At 42.0% G+C, this 20,100-nt stretch overlaps 1 protein-coding gene across 2 annotated transcripts in view; it reads left to right on the top strand.

The window, feature by feature from the left end:
- The first annotated feature begins 13 nt into the window (after positions 1-13).
- HM13 (histocompatibility minor 13) overlaps positions 14-20,100 on the top strand; it is a 40,221-nt gene continuing 20,134 nt past the window's right edge. The window contains exons 1-3 of one of the 2 annotated variants that reach the window (XM_070744364.1): positions 14-310; positions 7,522-7,620; positions 19,150-19,232. In XM_070744364.1, the coding sequence (XP_070600465.1) occupies positions 41-310; positions 7,522-7,620; positions 19,150-19,232 (452 nt within the window). In that variant the 5' untranslated portion in view covers positions 14-40. The remainder of the gene's footprint in view (positions 311-7,521; positions 7,621-19,149; positions 19,233-20,100) is intronic. The other variant, XM_070744363.1, reaches the window with a different exon arrangement.

Genomic DNA, 20,100 nt, shown 5'->3' with positions numbered 1-20,100 from the left:
GTTTCCAGGGGGCGTGCCCGCGGGGTGGCGACGCCGGCGCATGCGCCGCGGCCCACTTCCGGCTGGTAAGAGAACGTGTCCCTGGGCGCTTGCGGGGCCGCCTCTGCCGGGTCGGAAGTGCGGGCTTGTGGCGGCGATGGAGCAGGCCGAGGCGCACAACGGCAGCGGGGCGGCCGAAGCCCCCACGGCCGGCACGCGACCCCCGGCCACCCCGGAAGGCATGGCCTTGGCCTACGGAAGCCTGGTGGTCATGGCTCTGCTGCCCATCTTCTTCGGGGCGCTGCGCTCCGTCACCTGCGCCAAAGGGAAGGTGAGGAAAGAGAAGGAGGAGGAGAGCCTCCCCAAGCAGGGGCAGTCTATCTCAGTTGTGTGGGCTTTCGTCTCTTAAAAAAAAAAATCAAATTTGGCCCCTTTAAGAGGCGGGTGGACTTCACCTCCCAGGATTCCCCCGGCCAGCAAAGCAAAGCTGGCTGGGGAATCCTGGGAGTTGAAGTCCACCCGCCTCTTAAAGGGGCCAAATTTCATGAAGCTAATCCTCGACTTACGACCGTGCATTTAGTGTCGCCCAGTTACAACCTCTCAGAAAGGGACCGTTTTTCACACTGAACGACCCAAAAGTCACACGCTGGGCGAGTGACTCGTCTTTACGACGGTCGTGCAGTGTCCCAGGGCAGGTGTGTTACATAGCAATAGCATTTATATACTGCTTCACAGTGCTTTTACAGCCCTCTCTAAGCGGTTTATAGAATCAGCTTCTTGCCCCCAACAATCTGAGTCTTCATTTTACCTCCCTTGGAAAGCTGAGATAACCTGGAGCTGGTCAGTATTGAACTGCTGGCAGTAGGCAAAGTTAGCCTGCAATACTGCAAAGGAAGGCATAGTAATAGCAACAGCCTTTATACTTATCTACCGCTTTATAGTGCTTTTCCAGCCCTCTCTAAGTGGTTTACAGAATCAGCCTATTTGCCCCCAACAATCTGGGTCCTGATTTTAGCCACCTTGGAAGGACGGAAGGCTGAGTCAAACCTTGAGCTGGTCAGGATCGAATTGCTGGCAGTGGGCAGAGTTAGCCTGCAATACCGTAAAGGAAGGAAGGAATAGCAATAGCCTTTAGACTTATATACCGCTTCATCATGCTTTCCAGCCATTTAGCATTTAGACTTATATACCGCTTCACAGTGCTTTATAGCCCTCTCTAAGCAGTTTGCAGAGAATCCGCATTTTTGCCCCCAACAATCTGGGTCTTCATTTTACCCACCTCAGAAAGATGGAAGGCTGAGTCAACCTTGAGCCTGGTGAGATTCAATCTGCCAAACTGTTGTCAGCCGGTGATTGGCAGAAGTAGCTTGCAGAACTGCATTCTAACCACTGCCCCACCGAGGCTCATGATTTCCCCCCCCCCCACTTTTTTTTGCCACCTCCTGACCAGCAAAGTCCGTGGGGATAGCCAGATTTGCTCACTTAATGACGGTGAAGATTGTGGACGGAGAGGTTGTGAAATTGGGGTGGGTAGCATGGTTCGCTTAGGAAACGCCTTGCTCAGCAATGAGAATTTGGTCTCTCTTGTGGTCGTAAGTCGAGGACTATGTGCAACTTTGAAGGGACCCTTAAGAGACGGGGTGTAGTCTACGTCCCACTTGCATTTGGGATGGTGTGTATTTTACTCCCTCCGGGGCTCCCACCTTGGCTGGTTCTGACCATCTGTACCAGCAGAATTGATTGGGACCAATAAGACTGGTGTGTGTGTGTATAGAGCGCTGTTGAGACCTCATTTGTAATACTGTGTCCAGTTATTATTATTATTATTATTTTATTATTATTATTTATTAGATTTGTATGCCGCCCCTCTCCGCAGACTCGGGGTGGTAGTTGAGTTCTGGAGACCTCAACTACAAAAAGATATTGACAAAATTGAACGGGTCCAAAGATGGGTTACAAGACTGGTGGAAGGTCTGAAGCATAAAACTTATCAGGAAAGACTTAATGAACTCAATCTGTAGAGTCTGGAGGACAGAAGGAAAAGGGGGGACATGATCGAAACATTTAAATGTATGAAAGGGTTAAATAAGGTTCAGGAGGGAAGTGTTTTTAATAGGAAAGTGAACACAAGAACAAGGGGACACAATCTGAAGTTAGTTGGGGGAAAGATCAGAAGCAACGTGAGAAAATATTATTTTACTAAAAGACGGGTAGATGCCTGGAACAAACTTCTAGCAGATGTGGTTGGTAAATCCACAGGAACTGAATTTAAACTTGTCTGGGACAAACATCCATCCATCCTAAGATAAAAATACAGGAAATAGTATAAGGGCAGACTAGATGGACTACAAGGTCTTTTTCTGCTGTCAATCTTCTATGTCTCTGTGTGTTTGAGGCAACAGGGGATTCCATGTACGGCAATAGGGGGTGTCCCCTTCCTTCCCCCCATCCTTCCCCCCATCCTTTTTTGGATGCCTTCCCCCCATCCTTTTTTGGCAGCAGGCTGTGGGTGTGTGAAATCACAGCTGGTCGCCAGGATTAGTGCAAATGATTGACTAAAGGTATGGTTCCCGCCCCGCTCGCTTTGAATCGATAGAGGGGGGAAAACACACAAATTTTTGCCTCTTTCCTATTCTCCGCTTCTTCTCCCCTTCTTTATATTGCGCACTTCTAAACTGCCTGTCTCAAAATAAATCAAACAATGGATAAAAACCTCCCTCCTCCAAAGATTCATATAAATACAGTACTATTCATGTTTTCCTCCCTCCCTCCCTCCCATATTTCTATCTTTCGGTTACTTCCTTCTTTCTATCCCTCCCGCCCTCCTTTCTTCCTTCCTTCCTTTCTTTCTTCCTTCCTTTCTTTCTTTCTTTCTTTTCTTTCTCCCTCCCTCCTTCCTTCCTTTCTTCCTTTCTTCCTCTCTCCCTCCCTCCCTCCCTCCCCTCACTTCCTCTTTCTTTCTCTGTCTTTCTCTCTCCTTCCCTTTTTCTCCCTCCTTCCCCCCTTGTTGCCTCACTCTCCCCTTAAGCCAAAACATTTTAATAGGGTGGTTCTGCTTCGTTTTTTTCCTTGCCCTTCCTGAATGTATACCAGGAGGAGCCTTCACACGGATGTGAGCTAAAACAGGCCAAAAGAGCTGATGTGTTAGTAGCCAAGAGGTCCCGATGAGAAAGAGGTCCCACCTCTTCACACACTTCGACTGCTTCGGGAACATGCAGTGACCCGTGCAAAAGGTCAAGATTTGCATTGGGTGTATTCATTCTGGATTCAGTTGCTGACGTTCGCAGCAGCTGTCCAGTTTCAGGCTATGTGGTTCTACTCTTCCTGCAGCATATTTTAAGTGTGGCTACTAACAGCTGCTGGTGGCTGCTGGTGCCTGAATGTGTCCAGGGTTTTAATCCAGTATTAATCAATTAATTATTATTAATTTAATTTATATGTCACCCAACTGCCAGAGGACTTTGGAAAGTATGGTTAAAACTCTAAGTGAGGATCACAACTTATCAGGAAAGACTTCATGAATTCAATCTGCATAGTCTGGAGGACAGAAGGGAAAGGGGGGACACGATCAAAACATTTAAATATGTTAAAAGGGTTAAATAAGGTTCAGGAGGGAAGTGTTTTTAATAGGAAAGTGAACCCAAAAACAAGGGGCCACAATCTGAGGTTAGTTGGGGGAAATATCAGAAGCAATGTGAGAAAATATTATTTGACTGAAAGAGTAGTAGAGGCTTGTAACAAACTTCCAGCAGACGTGGTTGGTCAATCCACAGTCACTGAATTTAAACCTGCCTGAGATACGTCTACGGAGAGGGGCGGCATACAAATCCAACAAATAAATAAATAAATAAATAAAGTCAATAAACATAAATCCATCCTAAGATAAAATAAAGGGAATGTAAGGGCAGACTGGATGCCGTCAATCTTCTATGTTTCTATTGGACAATACTTTGTAATCCTGCATCACGTTCTGGTTGCCACGATTAAAAAAAAAAAATGTTGAGACTCTAGAACAGTGTTTCCCAACCTTGGCAACTTGAAGATATTTGGACTTCAACTCCCAGAATTCCTCAGCCAGTGAATGCTGGCTGGGGAATTCTGGGAGTTGAAGTCCAGATATCTTCAAGTTTTCAAGGTTGGGAAACACTGCTCTTGAAACAGGCCAGACAAGAGCAACAAGGAGGAGGAGAAGGAAGTGGCTGGAGGCTAAAACATACGAAGAACAGTTGCAGGAATTGGCTAGGTCTGGTTTAATAAAAAGAAGGATTGGGAGCGACTTTATAGCAGGATTCCATTATTTGGAGGGGCCGCCACAAAAAAGACGGGGGATAGGGGTGTCAACCTATTTCCTAAAGCAGGGGTCTCCAACCCTTGCAACTTTATAGTCTGGAGGACAGTCTGTAGAGTCTGGAGGACAGAAGGAAAAGGGGGGACATTTAAATATGTTAAAGGGTTAAATAGGGTCCAGGAGGGAAGTGTTTTTCATAGGAAAGTGAACACAAGAACAAGGGGACACAATCTGAAGTTAGTTGGGGGAAAGATCAAAGGCAACATCAGAAAATATTATTTTACTGAAAGAGTAGTAGATCCTTGGAACAAACTTCCAGCAGACGTGGTTGGTAAATCCACAGTAACTGAATTGAAACCTGCCTATGATAAACATATATCCATTGTAAGATAAAATACAGGAAATAGTATAAGGGCAGACTAGATGGACCATGAGGTCTTTTTCTGCCGTCAGTCTTCTATGTTTCTATGTTTAAAGACTTGTGGACTTCAACTCCCAAAATTCCTCAGTTTGGCTGAGCCTTGGTGGCACAGTGGTTATTCAAGTAGGATGCTTGGCTGCATAGCTAGAGGTATAGCAAGCAGGAAGAGGGAGATTGTGGTCCCGCTACATAGAGCGCTGGTGAGACCCCGTTTGGAAGACTGTGTCCAGTTCTGGAGACCTCACCTACAAAAAGATGACAGCAGGAAAAGACCTCATGATCCATCTAGTCTGCCCTTTTATGTCACAGGCAGATGAAGTAAACCCCACATGGTTTGGATAGCGGCTTATTATTATTATTATTATTATTATTATTTATTAGATTTGTATGCTGCCCCTCTCCGTAGACTCGGAGAGGAGCGGCATAGAAATATACATAGAAACATAGAAGATTGACGGTGGAAAAAGATCTCCTGGTCCATCTAGTCTGCCCTTCTACTATTTCCTGTATTTTATCTTTGGATGGATCTATCCTTACCCCAGTAATGTTTAAATTCAGTTCCTGTGGACTGACCAACCATGTGTGCTGGAAGTTTGTTCCAAGCATCTACTAGTCTTTCAGTCAAATAATGTTTTCTCACGTTGCTTCTGATCTCTCCCCCAACTAACTTCAGATTGTGTCCCCTTGTTCTTGTGTTCACTTTCCTATTAAAAACACTTCCCTCCTGGACCTTATTTAACCCTTTAACATATTTAAATGTTTCGATCATGTCCCCCCTTTTCCTTCTGTCCTCCAGACTATACAGATGGAGTTCATTAAGTCTTTCCTGATACGTTTGATGCTTAAGAACTTTCACCATTTTTGTAGCTCGTCTTTGGACCTGTTCAATTTTATTATTATTATTATTATTATTTATTATTATTATTTTAATTTTATTTTCAGTACCTTTTTGTAGGTGAGGTCTCCAGAACTGAACACAGTCTTCCGAATGGGGTCTCACCAGCGCTCTGTACGCTCTATCACAATCTCCCTCTTCCTGCTTGTGATACCTCTAGCTATGCAGCCAAGCATTCTACCTGCTTTCCCTACCGCCTGACCACACTGTTCTCCCATTTTGAGACTTGTAAATCACTCCCCCTAAATCCTTCTCTTCTGAAGTTTTGGCTAACACAGAACTTCTCCATTCCTCCTTCCTATCTTGCCGAACTACATTTCTCCGCGAGGTTTCGAGGCATGTTGTCATTGAGGCAACATCTGGGATCTATAAATTCTCTACCCCACACCACCCCCAAAAATCTCCATCCTGTCCTTGATTTTTGGAGCAAAATTCTCCTTTTTTCGTCGGCTTACTTTCCAATCTGATTTAAAACCGAAGGACCTGAGGTTTGTTTGTTTTTTTTTAAAAAAAACAGAATCTTTTCCAAAAAAAAATCCCCCTTAAAACCCAGACATTCTCTGGATATTTTGGATTGCTGCTCGTACATCGGATTCAGCCAGCAGCTCCAAACCAGGGCACGGAGAATGGAAAGTGTGATTCAAAACATCTCTAGGGCAAAGGACTAATGAAAATGGCTGCAACTCTGTAGAGTTTTTGTTGTTTGCTGTTTGTTTTTTTTAAAAAAAATTATTATTATTATTATTATTATTTATTTATTTATTAGATTTGTATGCTGCCGCTCTCCGTAGACTCGGGGCGGCTTACAGCAATGATAAAAACAATATATAATGACAAAATCCATTTTAGGGGAGTTAAAAGAAAAGTTCAGAAGTTGTCACACAAAGTGCTTTGGAGAATAGCTTGACTCCTTCTTTGTTGCAGCCCCTGAGATACTGGAAGGCTGCTATCCTGTCTCCCCCTTTCATTAAACTAGCTGTGCCCAGTTCCTGCAACTGTTCTTCCGATGTTTTAGCCTCCAGTCCCCTAATCCTCTTTGTTGCTCTTCTCTGCACTCTTTCTAGAGTCTCAATATCCTTTTTGCATCAGGGTGACCAAAACTGAACGCATTTCAGGTGTGGCCTTACCAAGGCCTTATAAAGTGGTATTAATACTTCACGTGATCTTGATTCTGTCCCTCTGTTGATGCAGCCTAGAACTGGGTTGGCTTTTTTGGCAGCTGCTGCACACGGCTGGCTCCTATCTCAATGGTTGTCCACCAGGACTCTAGGATCCTTCTCACAATTATTACTGTACCTGTGCATTTTGTTTTTCTGGCCTAAATAATAATAATAATAATAATAATAATAATAATAATAATAATTATTATTATTATTATTATTTATTAGATTTGTATGCCGCCCCTCTCTGAAGACTCAGGGCGGCTCACAACAACAACAATAACAATGTTACAATGGAAAACAAATCTAATATTAAAAGACGGTTAAAAACCCATCATTTAAAAAACCATGCAACACACGCATACCCTACATAAAGTGTAAAAGCCTGGGGGAGGTGTCTCAGTTCCCCCATGCCTGGCGATACGGGTGGGTCTTAAGTAATTTGCGAAAGACAAGGAGGGTGGGGGCAGTTCTAATCTCTGGGGGGGGAGTTGATTCCAGAGGGCCGGGGCCGCCACAGAGAAGGCTCTTCCCCTGGGGCCCGCCAAACGGCATTGTTTAGTCGACGGGACCCGGAGAAGGCCAACTCTGTGGGACCTTATCGGCCGCTGGGACCTTCCTTTTTTTCACCACTGAATTTCATTTTGTTAGAGAGTGCCCGTTGTTCAAGTTTGTCAAGACCCTTCTATCTCGATTACTGCAATGCAGTCGAAGAGCCTGGCTTCTCGCCTGCTACACCCAGGGGTGGAATCTCAAATCGTGGTCTGTTTCTTTCTAGAATGCATCGGATATGCCCGAAACCATCACCAGCCGAGACGCAGCCCGTTTTCCTATCGTTGCCAGCTGTACCCTCCTAGGCCTGTATCTCTTCTTCAAAGTAAGTCATGCAACAACTGGGTGGGGGAGATTTCTTCTCTGGGGTCCTTAGTGCTCTCTCTCTCTCTCTTGGTTAAATATCTTCTTGCAGACATTTCGTAACCTGACTAGGTAACATCATCCGTGCTAGAAGGGAATGTGGCTTGTGGAGAGGAGGAGGAGGAGGAGGAGGAGGAGGAAGATTTTAGGGCAGTGTTTCCCAACCGTGGCAACTTGAAGATATTTGGACTTCAACTCCCAGGGAGTTGAAGTCCAAATATCTTCAAGTTGCCAAGGTTGGGAAACACTGTTCTTTTTTCTTTCTTTTTTTAATAAACTTTATTGATTTTCTTAAAATTGACAAACATACAAACACACATTTAACATAAAATTGGGGTTGCAGATACCCCGCTTGTTCAAGAAGTCAAATTGCATTACAGAAAAAAGAATACATTATTAATGTGTTAAGTCAACCTATTACTTTAAGTGAAAAGAAGAAATTTTATATTACCTTATTATGAAAAACAAAACATAAACTTCATATCTAAGCAAAGTACAAACACAAAAATTAAATCCTAACCATACTACTAATACGCATTTTTAATTCTTCTTTTTGTCTATCCATGTATACACTTTATTCCAAATCACATAAAATTCAGATTCTTCTTGGTTATTTAACCGTCTTGTCATCATATCCATTTCAGCGCAGTCTAATATTTTCTTAATAACCTCCTCCTCTTTGGGGATATCTTCCCCCTTCCAATTTTGTGCATATATGGGAAACACTGTTCTAGGGTCTTTGGTGTTTCTGAGCTTGGTTGTTTTCTCGTGGACGTTTCACGACCCAACTAGGGAACATCATCAGTGCTAGAAGGAAGTGGGGGTTGAAAAAAGGAGGAGGAGGAAGAGGAGGATTGTGGGATCCTTGGTGCTCCTTGAGCTTGGTTATTTTCTCCCAGACTTTTCATGACCCAATTAGGTAACATCATCAGTGCTAGGTGGGAGAGAGGGGTTATGGAGGGGGGAAGAGGAGGAGGAGGAGGAGAAGAGAAAAAGAACTATGAGGTCCTTGGTGCTTTCTGAGCTGGGTTGTTTTCTTGCAGACGTTTCATAACCTGACTAGGTAACATCATCAGCGTTAGAAAGGAGTGGGATTTGTAAAGTAGAGCAATGGGGGGGGGGGGAGGGAAACCTGCAAAGACCAAGGGCTTGAAAAACATTCTTCTTCGCAGAGAGTAAGAATGAAAGAGCTTGCAAGTGGGTAAGAGCTGGGAACATTGTCAGCACCTGGTTAGGGCTGGAAAGAAACATTTGGAGCAAATAGAAAATGAAAATAAACCCTACAAAAACAGGGTTTGGAAAAAGAAAATTTCACAGAGAGTAACAGTGAAAGAGCTTGCAAGCCAATGGTGGACATGCACACAGGCAAAAAAGTTTTAGAATAAAATAACAAATTGGTTAAAAGAAATAGCAAATGAAGAAATCGGAAAAAAAACCCAGAATTATATTTATTGGGTATTTTTAATAAAAAAAATAGAAAAAGAAGTAAGATACCTAGTTATACATATACTAACAGCTGCCAGAATAATATATGCCCAGTGGAAAACAGACAAAATACAGGAAGAAAACATAATAATTAAAAAAATACTAGACTGTGCGGAGATGGACAGGCTATCCAAAAGATTAGAGGGAAAAGAAGAATCAGATTACTATATAAAGCATGGGCAAAATTTTATGATTGGCTAAAGAAAAGAACAATAAAGAAATAAATAAAAATTTACGCAAAGCAACAGGTCAAAGAAAAGAATTCAAAAATTAATATTATGTAAAAGAAGTGTAATTCTCTGATCAAACATCCCCCCAAAAAAGGCGGGGAAACTTTCATTTCCCAAATGTTGTATGTATACGTTTTTATGTATGTTTTTTTCTTTTGTCTTGTATGTCACATTTGTAAAATAAAATAAAATTTTAAAAAAAGAAAGAGCTTGCAAGCCGATAAGAGCTGGGAACATTGTTAGCACCCGGTTAGGGCTGGAAAGAAACATTTGGAGCAAATAGAGAATGAAAAATAAACCCTACAAAAACGGGGTTTGGAAAACACTCTTCGCTGAGAGTAACAGGGAAAGAGCCTGCAAGCAGGAAGAGCTGGGAACATTGTTAGCACCTGCAAAGAAACATTACCCAGCTAGACAACAGCATCAGTGCTGGGAGAGAGTGTGGAGTAAAGAAGGAGTAGGAGTAGGGGAGAGGAAGCAAAGAGAATAAGAACAGGAGGAAGACTGTGTGGGAAGAAGGTGTTTGGTGCTTGGTAGTTTTCCTGCAGACATTTCATAACCCAAATATATAACATCATCAGTGCTAGATAAATGGTCAAAGCAATGGAAACTGCAGTTTAATGTTTCCAAATGTAAAATAATGCACTTGGGGAAAAGGAATCCTCAATCTGAGTATTGCATTGGCAGTTCTGTGTTAGCAAAAACTTCAGAAGAGAAGGATTTAGGGGTAGTGATTTCTGACAGTCTCAAAATGCGTGAGCAGTGTGGTCGGGCGGTAGGAAAAGCAAGTAGGATGCTTGGCTGCATAGCTAGAGGTATAACAAGCAGGAAGAGGAAGATTGTGATCCCCTTATATAGAGTGCTGGTGAGACCACATTTGGAATAATACTGTGTTCAGTTCTGGAGACCTCACCTACAAAAAGATATTGACAAAATTGAACGGGTCCAAAGACGGGCTACAAGAATGGTGCAAGGTCTTAAGCATAAAACGTATCAGGAAAGACTTCATGAACTCAATCTGTTTAGTCTGGAGGACAGAAGGGAAAGGGGGGACATGATCGAAACATTTAAATAGGTTAAAGGGTTAAATAAGGTCCAGGAGGGAAGTGTTTTTAATAGGAAAGTGAACACAAGAACAAAGGGACACAATCTGAGGTTAGTTGGGGGAAAGATCAGAAGCAATGTGAGAAAATATTATTTCACTGAAAGAGTAGTAGATCCTTGGAACAAACTTCCAGCAGACGTGGTAGATAAATCCACAGGAACTGAATTTAAACATGCCTGGGGTAAACATGTATCCATCCTAAGATAAAATACAGGAAATAGTATAAGGGCAGACTAGATGGACCATGAGGTCTTTTTTCTGCCGTCAGTCTTCTTTGTTTCTATGTTTCTAGAAAGTAGTGAGGTTTTGCTCTCTATTTACACACTGCTCAAAAAAAATAAAAGGAACACTTAAACAACAGAGTATAACTTCAAATAAATCAAACTTCTGTGAAATCAAAGTGTCCACTTGGGAAGCAACACTGATTGACAGTCGATTTCACATGCTGTTCTTGTGCAACTTTGTACAGAACGAAGTATTCATTGGGAATATGTTATTCATTCCGATCTAGGGTGTGTTATTTGAGGGTTCCCTTTATTTTTTTGAGCAGTGTACTGTATTTCCCCTGATTTGAAGCTAATCCAATATTTTTTATCTTGTGACCAGGAAGGGCTGCAGTTCCCCTTGGATAGGTTGGAAGCTTTTTCCTACCATCTGTCAGAAAGGAGTGTGTGCTTTTGGAGGCCAAACCTAATTAAGAGCCGGGGTGGTGCAGTGGTTAGAGTGCAGCATTGCAGGCTAGCTGTAGTTCAGCAGTTCAAATCTCACCACCACCTCAAGGTTGACTCAGCCTTCCATCCTTCCGAGGTGGGTCAAATCAGGACCCAGATTGTTGGGGACAAAAGATTGATTCTGTAAACCACTTAGAGAAGACTGTAAAAGCACTATGAAGTGGTATATAAGTCTAAATGCTGTTTTCCTTCCTTCCTTATTTATTTATTAGATTTGTATGCCACCCCTCTCCTTCCTTCCTTCCTTCCTCCCTCCCTCCCTCCCTCCCTCCCTCCCTCCCTCCCTCCCTCCCTCCCTCCCTAGATTGTTGGGGGCAAGAGGCTGATTCTGTAAACAGAGAGGGCTGTAAAAGCATTAGGAAACTGTATATAAGTCGAAATCCTTCCTTCCTTCCTTTTTTCCTTCCGTCCTTCCTTCCTTCCTTTTTTCCTTCCGTCCTCCCTTCCTTCCATCCTTCCGAGGTAGGTCAAATGAAGACCCAGATTGTTGGGGGCAAGAGGCTGATTCTGTAAACAGAGAGGGCTGTAAAAGCACTAGGAAACGGTATATTATTTTACTGAAAGAGTACTAGATGCTTGGAACAAACTTCCAGCAGACATGGTTGGTAAATCCACAGGAACTGGATTTAAACATGCCTGGGATAAACATATATCCATCCTAAGATAAAATACAGGAAATAGTATAAGGGCAGACTAGATGGATCATGAGGTTTTTTTTCTGCCGTCAGTCTTCTATGTTTCTATAAGTCTAAATGCTATTGCTATCTTTCCTTCCTTCCTTCCTTCCTTCCTTCCTTCCTTCCTTCCTTCCTTCCTTCCTTCCTTCCTTCCTTCCTTCCTTCCTTCCTCCCTCCCTCCCTCCCCTCCCCTCCCCTCCCTCCCTCCCCCTCCCCTCCCTCCCTCGGTCAAATGAGACCCAGATTGTTTGAGGCAATATGCTGATTCTGTAAAGTGCTTAGAGAGGGCTATAAAAGCACTACGAAGTGATATATAAGTCTAAATGCTCTTGCTAATCTCACCTTTTAACTGCTTGGCCTGGTTTGGTCTGTCATATCCTGGAGAAACTGGTTCCATTCAGAGGAATGCAACTGTTTTGTTTCCCAAAGGTCAAGAAAGCCGCAGATAATTATAGATCAGTTACTCTATAATCAGCTTTTTTAAGAAAAAAGTTTGTGCAGGGTTTTTAGTGTGAGAGACCTGCTATTGTGCATCAAAAGCGGATTATTTTCAGGGAAGCCAGAGCCACCACGCGTGGATTGGGTGAGAATCAAATGCAAGCTTTAAAGCCAACTTAGTTATAAAATATCTTAGCCTTTACATCAGCAGGGAAAGGTCACAGGAGCGATAGTCTGATCTGATCCCGCTGCGATTCGATGCTTGAATATGAGCTCAGTATATCATAAAATATTCAAGGGTGCTTCCTCAGGCAAGTCGGGAAAAAAAAATGCCAGAGACAAACAGGAAAAGTTAAAAACATTTTATAATCCATAATGCAAATGGCCTGGTGGCTATTCTCTAGGACAGTGTTTCCCAACCATAGCAACTTGAAGATATTTGGACTTCAACTCCCAGAATTCCCCAGACAGCATTCGCTGGCTGGGGAATTCTGGTAGTTGAAGTCCAGATATCTTCAAGTTGCCAAGGTTGGGAAGCACTGCTCTAGGAAGGCATTTTGCGTTCTCACTCTTTACTGTAAGAGGAAGTGATTCTCAACCTTGGCAGTTTGAAAATGGGGGGACTTCAATACCCAGAATTCCCCAGCCAGGAACTAGAACTCACCCTGGCCTGGTGATTGGCTCACAGTCCCCCAGCTGGCTTTTGTGCCTAAGGCGGAACTAGAACTCACCTCCTGGTGATTGGCCCAAAGTCACCCACCTGGATTTAATGCCTAAGGGAGGACTAGAATTCACAATCTCCTGTGATTGGCCTAAAGTCACCCAATCGAATTTCATGCCTAAGGCAGGACTAGATCTCACAGTCTCCTAGTGATTGATGCAAAGTCACCCAACCAACTTTCGTGGCTAAATGGCTAAGGCAGGACTAGAACTCACTGTCTCCTGGTGATTGGCCCAAAGTCACCTAGCTGGAAATAATAATAATAATAATAATAATAATAATAATAATAACAACAACAACAACAACAACAACAACAACAATACATTAGATTTGTATGCCGCCCTTCTCCAAAGATTTAATGCCTAAGGGAGGACTAAAACTCACAATCTCCTGTGATTGGCCCAAAGTCACCCAACCAGCTTTCATGCCTAAGGCGGGACTAGAACTCACAATCTCCTGTGATTGGCCTAAAGCCACCCAATTGACTTTCATGCCAAAGGAAGGACTAGAACTCACCGTCTCCTGGTGATTGGCCCAAAGCCACCCAACTAGCTTTCATGCCTAAGGCGGGACTAGAACTCACAGTCTCCTGTGATTGATCCAAAATCACCCAATCGGCTTTCATGCCTAAGGCGGGACTAGAATGCAATATCTCCTGGTTTCTAGTCCAGTGCCTTAACCTCTAGACAACACTGGCTTTCTCCAGGCAATACCATGCTTCCCATGCAGTGGAGGGGGGGGATCCCCATTTCCTCCTCTCCAGCCCTTTTGCAGCCTCACCTTCTCCCTGAGACGTTCGAGCTGTTTGCCAATCTCGGGGCAACGTCGCGGCCTGTGCCCGTTAGGCTAAGAAGTGTCATTAATTTGGCAAATCATGTTTCCTTCAAGATGGTGGATTAGCAATAGCATTTAGACTTATATACCGCTTCACAGTGCTTTTGCAGCCCTCTCTAAGCGGTTTACAGAGTCAGCCTCTTGCCCCCAACAATTGGGGTCCTCATTTGATCCACCTGGGAAGGAAGGAAGGCCCCTGAGATTTGAACTGCTGAACTACAGCTAGCAGTTAGTTGAAGTAGCTTTTAGAAAGAGAGAGAGAGAGAAAGAAAAAGAGGGAGAGGGAGAAAGATAAAGAAAAAGAGAGAAAGAAAGAAAGAGGGGGAGAGAGAGAGGAAGAAAGGAAGGAAGAGAGAGAGAGAGAGAAAAGAGAGAAAGGGAGAGAGAGAGGAAAGGCGGAAGGAAGGAAAGAAATAGCAATAGCACTTAGACTTATATACCACTTCCTAGTGCTTTTACAGCCCTCTCTAAGCAGTTTACAGAATCAGCCTCTTGCCCCCAACAATCTGGGTCCTCATTTGACCCACTTCGGAAGGACGGAAGGCTGAGTCGACCTTGAACCTGGTGGTGAGATTTGAACTACTGAACTACATCTAGCAGTTAGTTGAAGTAGCCTTTAGAAAGAGAGAGAGAGAAAGAAAGAAAAAGAGAGAAAGAAAGAGAGAGAAAGAAAAAGAGAGAAAGAAAGAAAAAGAGAGAAAGAGAAGGAGAGAAAGAAAAAGAGAAAGAAAGAAAAAAAGAGAAAGAAAGAAGGAGAGAGAAGGAGAAAGAAAAAGAGAAAGACGAGAGAGAAAGAAAGAGAAGGAGAGAAAGAGAAAGAAAGAAAAAGAGAGAAAGAAAGAGAAGGAGAGAGAAGGAGAAAGAAAAAGAGAGAAAAAGAGAAGGAGGGCAAGAGAGGAAGGAAGGAAATATCAATAGTACACATTCCTTTCTAACAGATGGTTGGAAAAAGCGATTTAGAGCCAATTTCACCATTAAAACCGTTCAGACATCCCGCTGGTCAAGCGATCCAAATTCAGACCCTTGGCCACAGACTTACTTAGCACAGTCGCGGCGTCCAGGGCTGATGTGATTCCCCCTTTGGTGACCTCAGGCCAAAGGGGAAGCCGATGGATGGTTTTCTCACAGACGTTTCTTTACCCAGCTGGGACACATCATCAGTGCTAAAACGATGTGGGCTAAGCGGAATGAAGTAGAAGGGGGAGAGGAGGAGGAGGACTGCGGGGTCCTTGGTGCTCTCTGAGCTGGGTGGTTTTCTTGTAGATGTTTTATGACCCAACTCGTGAACATCATCAGTGTTAGAAGTAGGGAGTGTTCGATGTTACCAAATTACTTCATAAAACGTCTGCCCCAAAAATAATAATAGTCCCTGACCAAATTCAAGGAGCACCAAGGACTCCGCGGCCGCTATTTTCATCTCCTATAATTCCCCTCCTCTCTACTGACGCCTTGGAGAGGGACAGCATACAAATCTAATTAATTAATTAATTAATTATTATTGTGGGAATGAAAAAGTAGTTTTTCTGATGTATTTTTTAAGGACGCCCGCCTACAAATGTTAGCCTGTGGAGGAGGAATGAGCTTTCTCAAGGATCGTCTGGATGCCCACATGGGTTCTCGTTTTCAGAGGGAAAGGCCCAGCTTGCCCCAGGTCTTGTAAAAACTAGGAGTTGCTAGTGGCTTAATCCTGTTTATGATTTAATTTAATTTAATTTAATTTATTGAATGTATAAGTCGCCCAACTCCTTACAGACTTTTTGTTTGTAGATTATTTATCTATTTATTTATTTATTCATTTATTTATTCATTCATTTATTCATTCATTTATTCGATTTTTATGCTGCCCTTCTCCTTATTATTTGCAGTAGGGTCCTAAACAGATTTAATGTAGGGGAAGGGAGTGAAAAAGCTGCAGAACAGAAAATCAATATACCGCATTTTTGGGAATATAAGACCTACGGGAGTATAAAACCCACCTTAGTTTTAGGTGAGGAAAATAGGGAAAAGAATCTGCCTACCAGGTATTCATCTGGTTAGCGTCCTTAGTTTGGACAGCTTTAGCACATTATTTTATCCCCGGGTTAGGGCTTTAAAAAAACCTTATTTGGAGAGAGTAACAGTGAAAGAGCTTGCAAGCCAGTAACAGCTGGAAACATCATTAGCACCTGCAAAGAAGCATTTGGAGCAAATAGAGCAATGAAAAAAACCCTGCAAAGACTTAGGGCTTGGAAAACATTCTTTGCAGAGAGTAACAATGAAAGGAAGAGCTTGCAAGCCCGTAAGAGCTGGGAACATTGTTTAGCACCTGGTTAAGGTTGGAAAGAAACATTCGGAAGAAATAGAGAATTAAAAAAATCCCCTACAAAGACAGGGTTTGGAAAACATTCTTTGCAGAAAGTAACTATCAAAGAGTTTGCAAGCTGTAAGAGCTGGGAAGATTGTTAGCAGCTAATTACGGCTGGGGGGGAAAAGCTACATTCAGAGTATACCACGCACCCAAATTATCAGCCTCTTTTAGGGGGGGAAGGGTGCATCTTATCTTCTGAAAAATATGGTATATGCTCAAAAAAATAAAGGGAACACTTAAACAACACAATATAACTCCAAGTAAATCAAACTTCTGTGAAATCAAACTGTCCACTTAGGAAGCAACAATGATTGACAGTCAACTTCACATGCTGCTATGCAAATGGAATAGTTATGCAAATGGAATATTCAATGAGAATATTTCATTCATTCAGATCTAGGATGTGTTATTTTGAGCTATCTATCTATCTATCTATCTATCTATCTATCTATCTATCTATCTATCTATCTATATTTCTATATTTACAGCAGCACGAAGCTTACAACTTCAGCATGATGATGGTGAATGTGATTTCACCGAAACGTCTCATAGACACTCAAAATATTACACGGGGCAAAACCCGAACTCAGAACAATCTACATATATATATGTGCTTCTGTCCTTGTTCTAGGGCGAACACATATATGAATATATATATAATAAGGCCGAAATAGTGCTATCCTAATCTCCCTTAATTTTCAACATTCAGCAAAAACATGTGATATATATATACCAAGACTGTCATATATATATAATATAAATATATGTAACCCTTCCCTGGTGCAGAGCTGAAGGGATTGGATACTGTAGCCTAGAGGATAATTCTCTGCCTTACAATGCAAAGGTTGCAGGTTCAAGTCCCAGTGGGTATGGCTAGTTGATGAGGCCAAAATAAGGCCAAAATAGATCTATCCTAGTCTCCCTTAATTTTCAAATTCATCAAAATAACATGTGACATATATAAATGTGTCACATGGTTTTTTTGCTGAATTTGAAAATTAAGGGAGAGTAGGATAGCGCTATTTCGGCCTTGTTCTGGCCTCATCAGCTAGCCATACCCTTACTGGGATTTGATCCTGGGGCTTCTGCCTTGTAAGGCAGAGAATTAACCTCTAGGCCACCGGATCTGATCCCTTCAGCTTTGTACTTTCAAGGATATGTATTCATATGTATTCATATTCTTATTTCTTGAAGATGCTCGTGTTACCACTCCTGATTCCTGGGTGTTAATCTGATGCCAGGCGCGGCTTTGAATGCCTGTCAAAACACAGTGGCGTAAATTAGAAGTAACCCTTGGCAATAGGATTTGTTTGTCTTTGGGGTTTGTTCTGTGCCCGGAGCGGGTTTGTAAACGGAGGCGCTGAGCCACAAAGGAACCTGGGATGCCCCATTGGAACGGAACTTTCCTCATCGGCTCCCTTCTTCTCGTAGCTGAATATTTACTTAACGTCCTTTACTGATTGCACTTATAGGCTGCCCACTTCAGCGTCACGCGAATCCGGGCCAGTTGCAGGCTGATCAAACAAAGTTAAGAAAACATTAAAATGTTGCACAAATAACCCCGGACTTGGCGATCATTCATTTAGTGATTGTTTGAAGTTGCAACAGCACCTGAAGACGCCACTTATAATTGTTTTTCACATTTATGACCGTTGCAGTCACAGTTGCCAGGAGTCTGAATTTTTAAAAAAAAAAATTATTTAGAAAAGACATACAAAAGTATTACAAAAGTATACAGCATCCTTCCTTCCTTCCTTCCTTCCTTCCTTCCTTCCTTCCTTCCTTCCTTCCTTCCTTCCTTCCTTACTTACTTACTTACTTACTTACTTACTTACTTACTTACCTACCGGTGCTTACTTACTTACTACTTACTTACATACTTACTTACTTACTTACTGGTACTTACATACATACTTACTTACTTACTTTACCGGTACTTACTTACTTACTTACTGGTACTTACTTACTTACTTACTTACTTACTTACTTACTTACCAGTACTTACTTACTTACATACTTACTGGTACTTACTTACTTACTGGTACTTACTTACTTACTTACTTACATACTTACATACATACTTATTTACTTACATACTTACTTACTTACTTACATACTTACTTACATATTTACATACTTACATACTTACTTACATACATACTTACTGGTACTTACTTACTTACTTTACCGGTACTTACTTTCTTACTTACTTACTTTCTTACTTACTTACTTACTTACTGGTACTTACTTTCTTACTTACTTACTTACTTACATACTTACTTACTTACATACTTACTTACTTACTGGTACTTACTTACTTACTTACTTACTTACCTACCACTACTTACTTACTTACATACTTACTGGTACTTACTTACTTACTTACCTACCGGTACTTACTTACTTACTTACTTACTTAATTACTTACTTACATACTTACTTACTTACCGGTACTTACTTACTTACATACTTACTGGTACTTACTTACTTACTTACTTACTTACATACTTACTTACTTACTTACTTACTTACTTACTTACTTACTTACTTACTTACTTACTTACTTACATACTTACTTACTTACTGGTAATTACTTACTTACTTACTTACTTACTTACTTACTTACCGGTACTTACTTACTTACTTACCGTACTTACTTACCGGTACTTACTTACTTAGTTACTTAGTTACTTAGTTACTTACTTACTTACTTACTTACCGGTACTTACTTACTTACTTACTGTACTTACTTACCGGTACTTACTTACTTAGTTACTTACTTACTTACTTACTTACTTACTTACTTACTTACTTACCGGTACTTACTTACTTACATACTTGCTTACTTGCTTACGTACAATTTCATTTGTGTTGTTGGGAAAGCTGAAGTTTCACCTGGTCTGGTTTTTGTCCTGCCTCTTAGATCTTCTCCCAAGAATATATCAACCTGCTGCTCTCCATGTATTTCTTCGTCCTCGGGATCCTGGCCCTGTCCCACACCATCAGGTAAAGGCCAGAAACGCCAAGAACACAATGTACTGCGAGTGCAAAACATCTAGGAAGCTTGTAATGCCGGGATGCTTATTCGTTTAATTGACACGCGGCCTGTCTCGCTGTCTCGAGCGATGCGAGACAGAGAAAATAAAGCTTTTGCTTTGTTTTTTTTAAAAAAGGAATAGGAGATAAGGCTTATGTCAGACGTCCTTGGGGATGATTATAATCGTCTCTTCTGACCCCTGCAATTTGGCTGGTGATTGTAGGGTCGTTTATCGGCTATTTTTTCACAAAAATGGAGGCATTTTTGCCTTCCCCCCACTCTCCAGGAGCTCTCTGCGGGATCCCCAGACCATTTGCCCACACCATTTTTTGCAAAAAACGGGCAAAAAAATTATTTATTCATGAATTGGACTTGTATGCTGCCCCGTTGGAATACTGTGTCCAGTTCTGGAGACCTCACCTGCAAAAAGATATTGACAAAATTGAACGGGTCCAAAGATGGGCTACAAGAACGGTGGAAGGTCTTAAGCATAAAACGTATCAGGAAAGACTTCATGAACTCAATCTGTATAGTCTGGAGGACAGAAGGGAAAGGGGGGACATGATCGAAACATTTAAATATGTTAAAGGGTTAAATAAGGTTCATGAGGGAAGTGCTTTTAATAGGAAAGTGAACACAAGAACAAGGGGACACAATCTGAGATTAGTTGGGGGAAAGGTCAGAAGCAACATGAGAAAATATTTGACTGAAAGAGTAGTAGATGCTTGGAACAAACTTCCAGCAGACGTGGTTGGTAAATCCACAGGAACTGAATTGAAACATGCCTGGGATAAACATATACCCATTCTAAGATAAAATACAGGAAAAAGTAGAAGG

Source organism: Erythrolamprus reginae, chromosome 3 (assembly GCF_031021105.1).
Source record: "Erythrolamprus reginae isolate rEryReg1 chromosome 3, rEryReg1.hap1, whole genome shotgun sequence".
In the NCBI taxonomy this organism is placed as follows: domain Eukaryota; kingdom Metazoa; phylum Chordata; class Lepidosauria; order Squamata; family Dipsadidae; genus Erythrolamprus; species Erythrolamprus reginae.
This window is presented reverse-complemented; position numbering and strand designations above follow the sequence as displayed.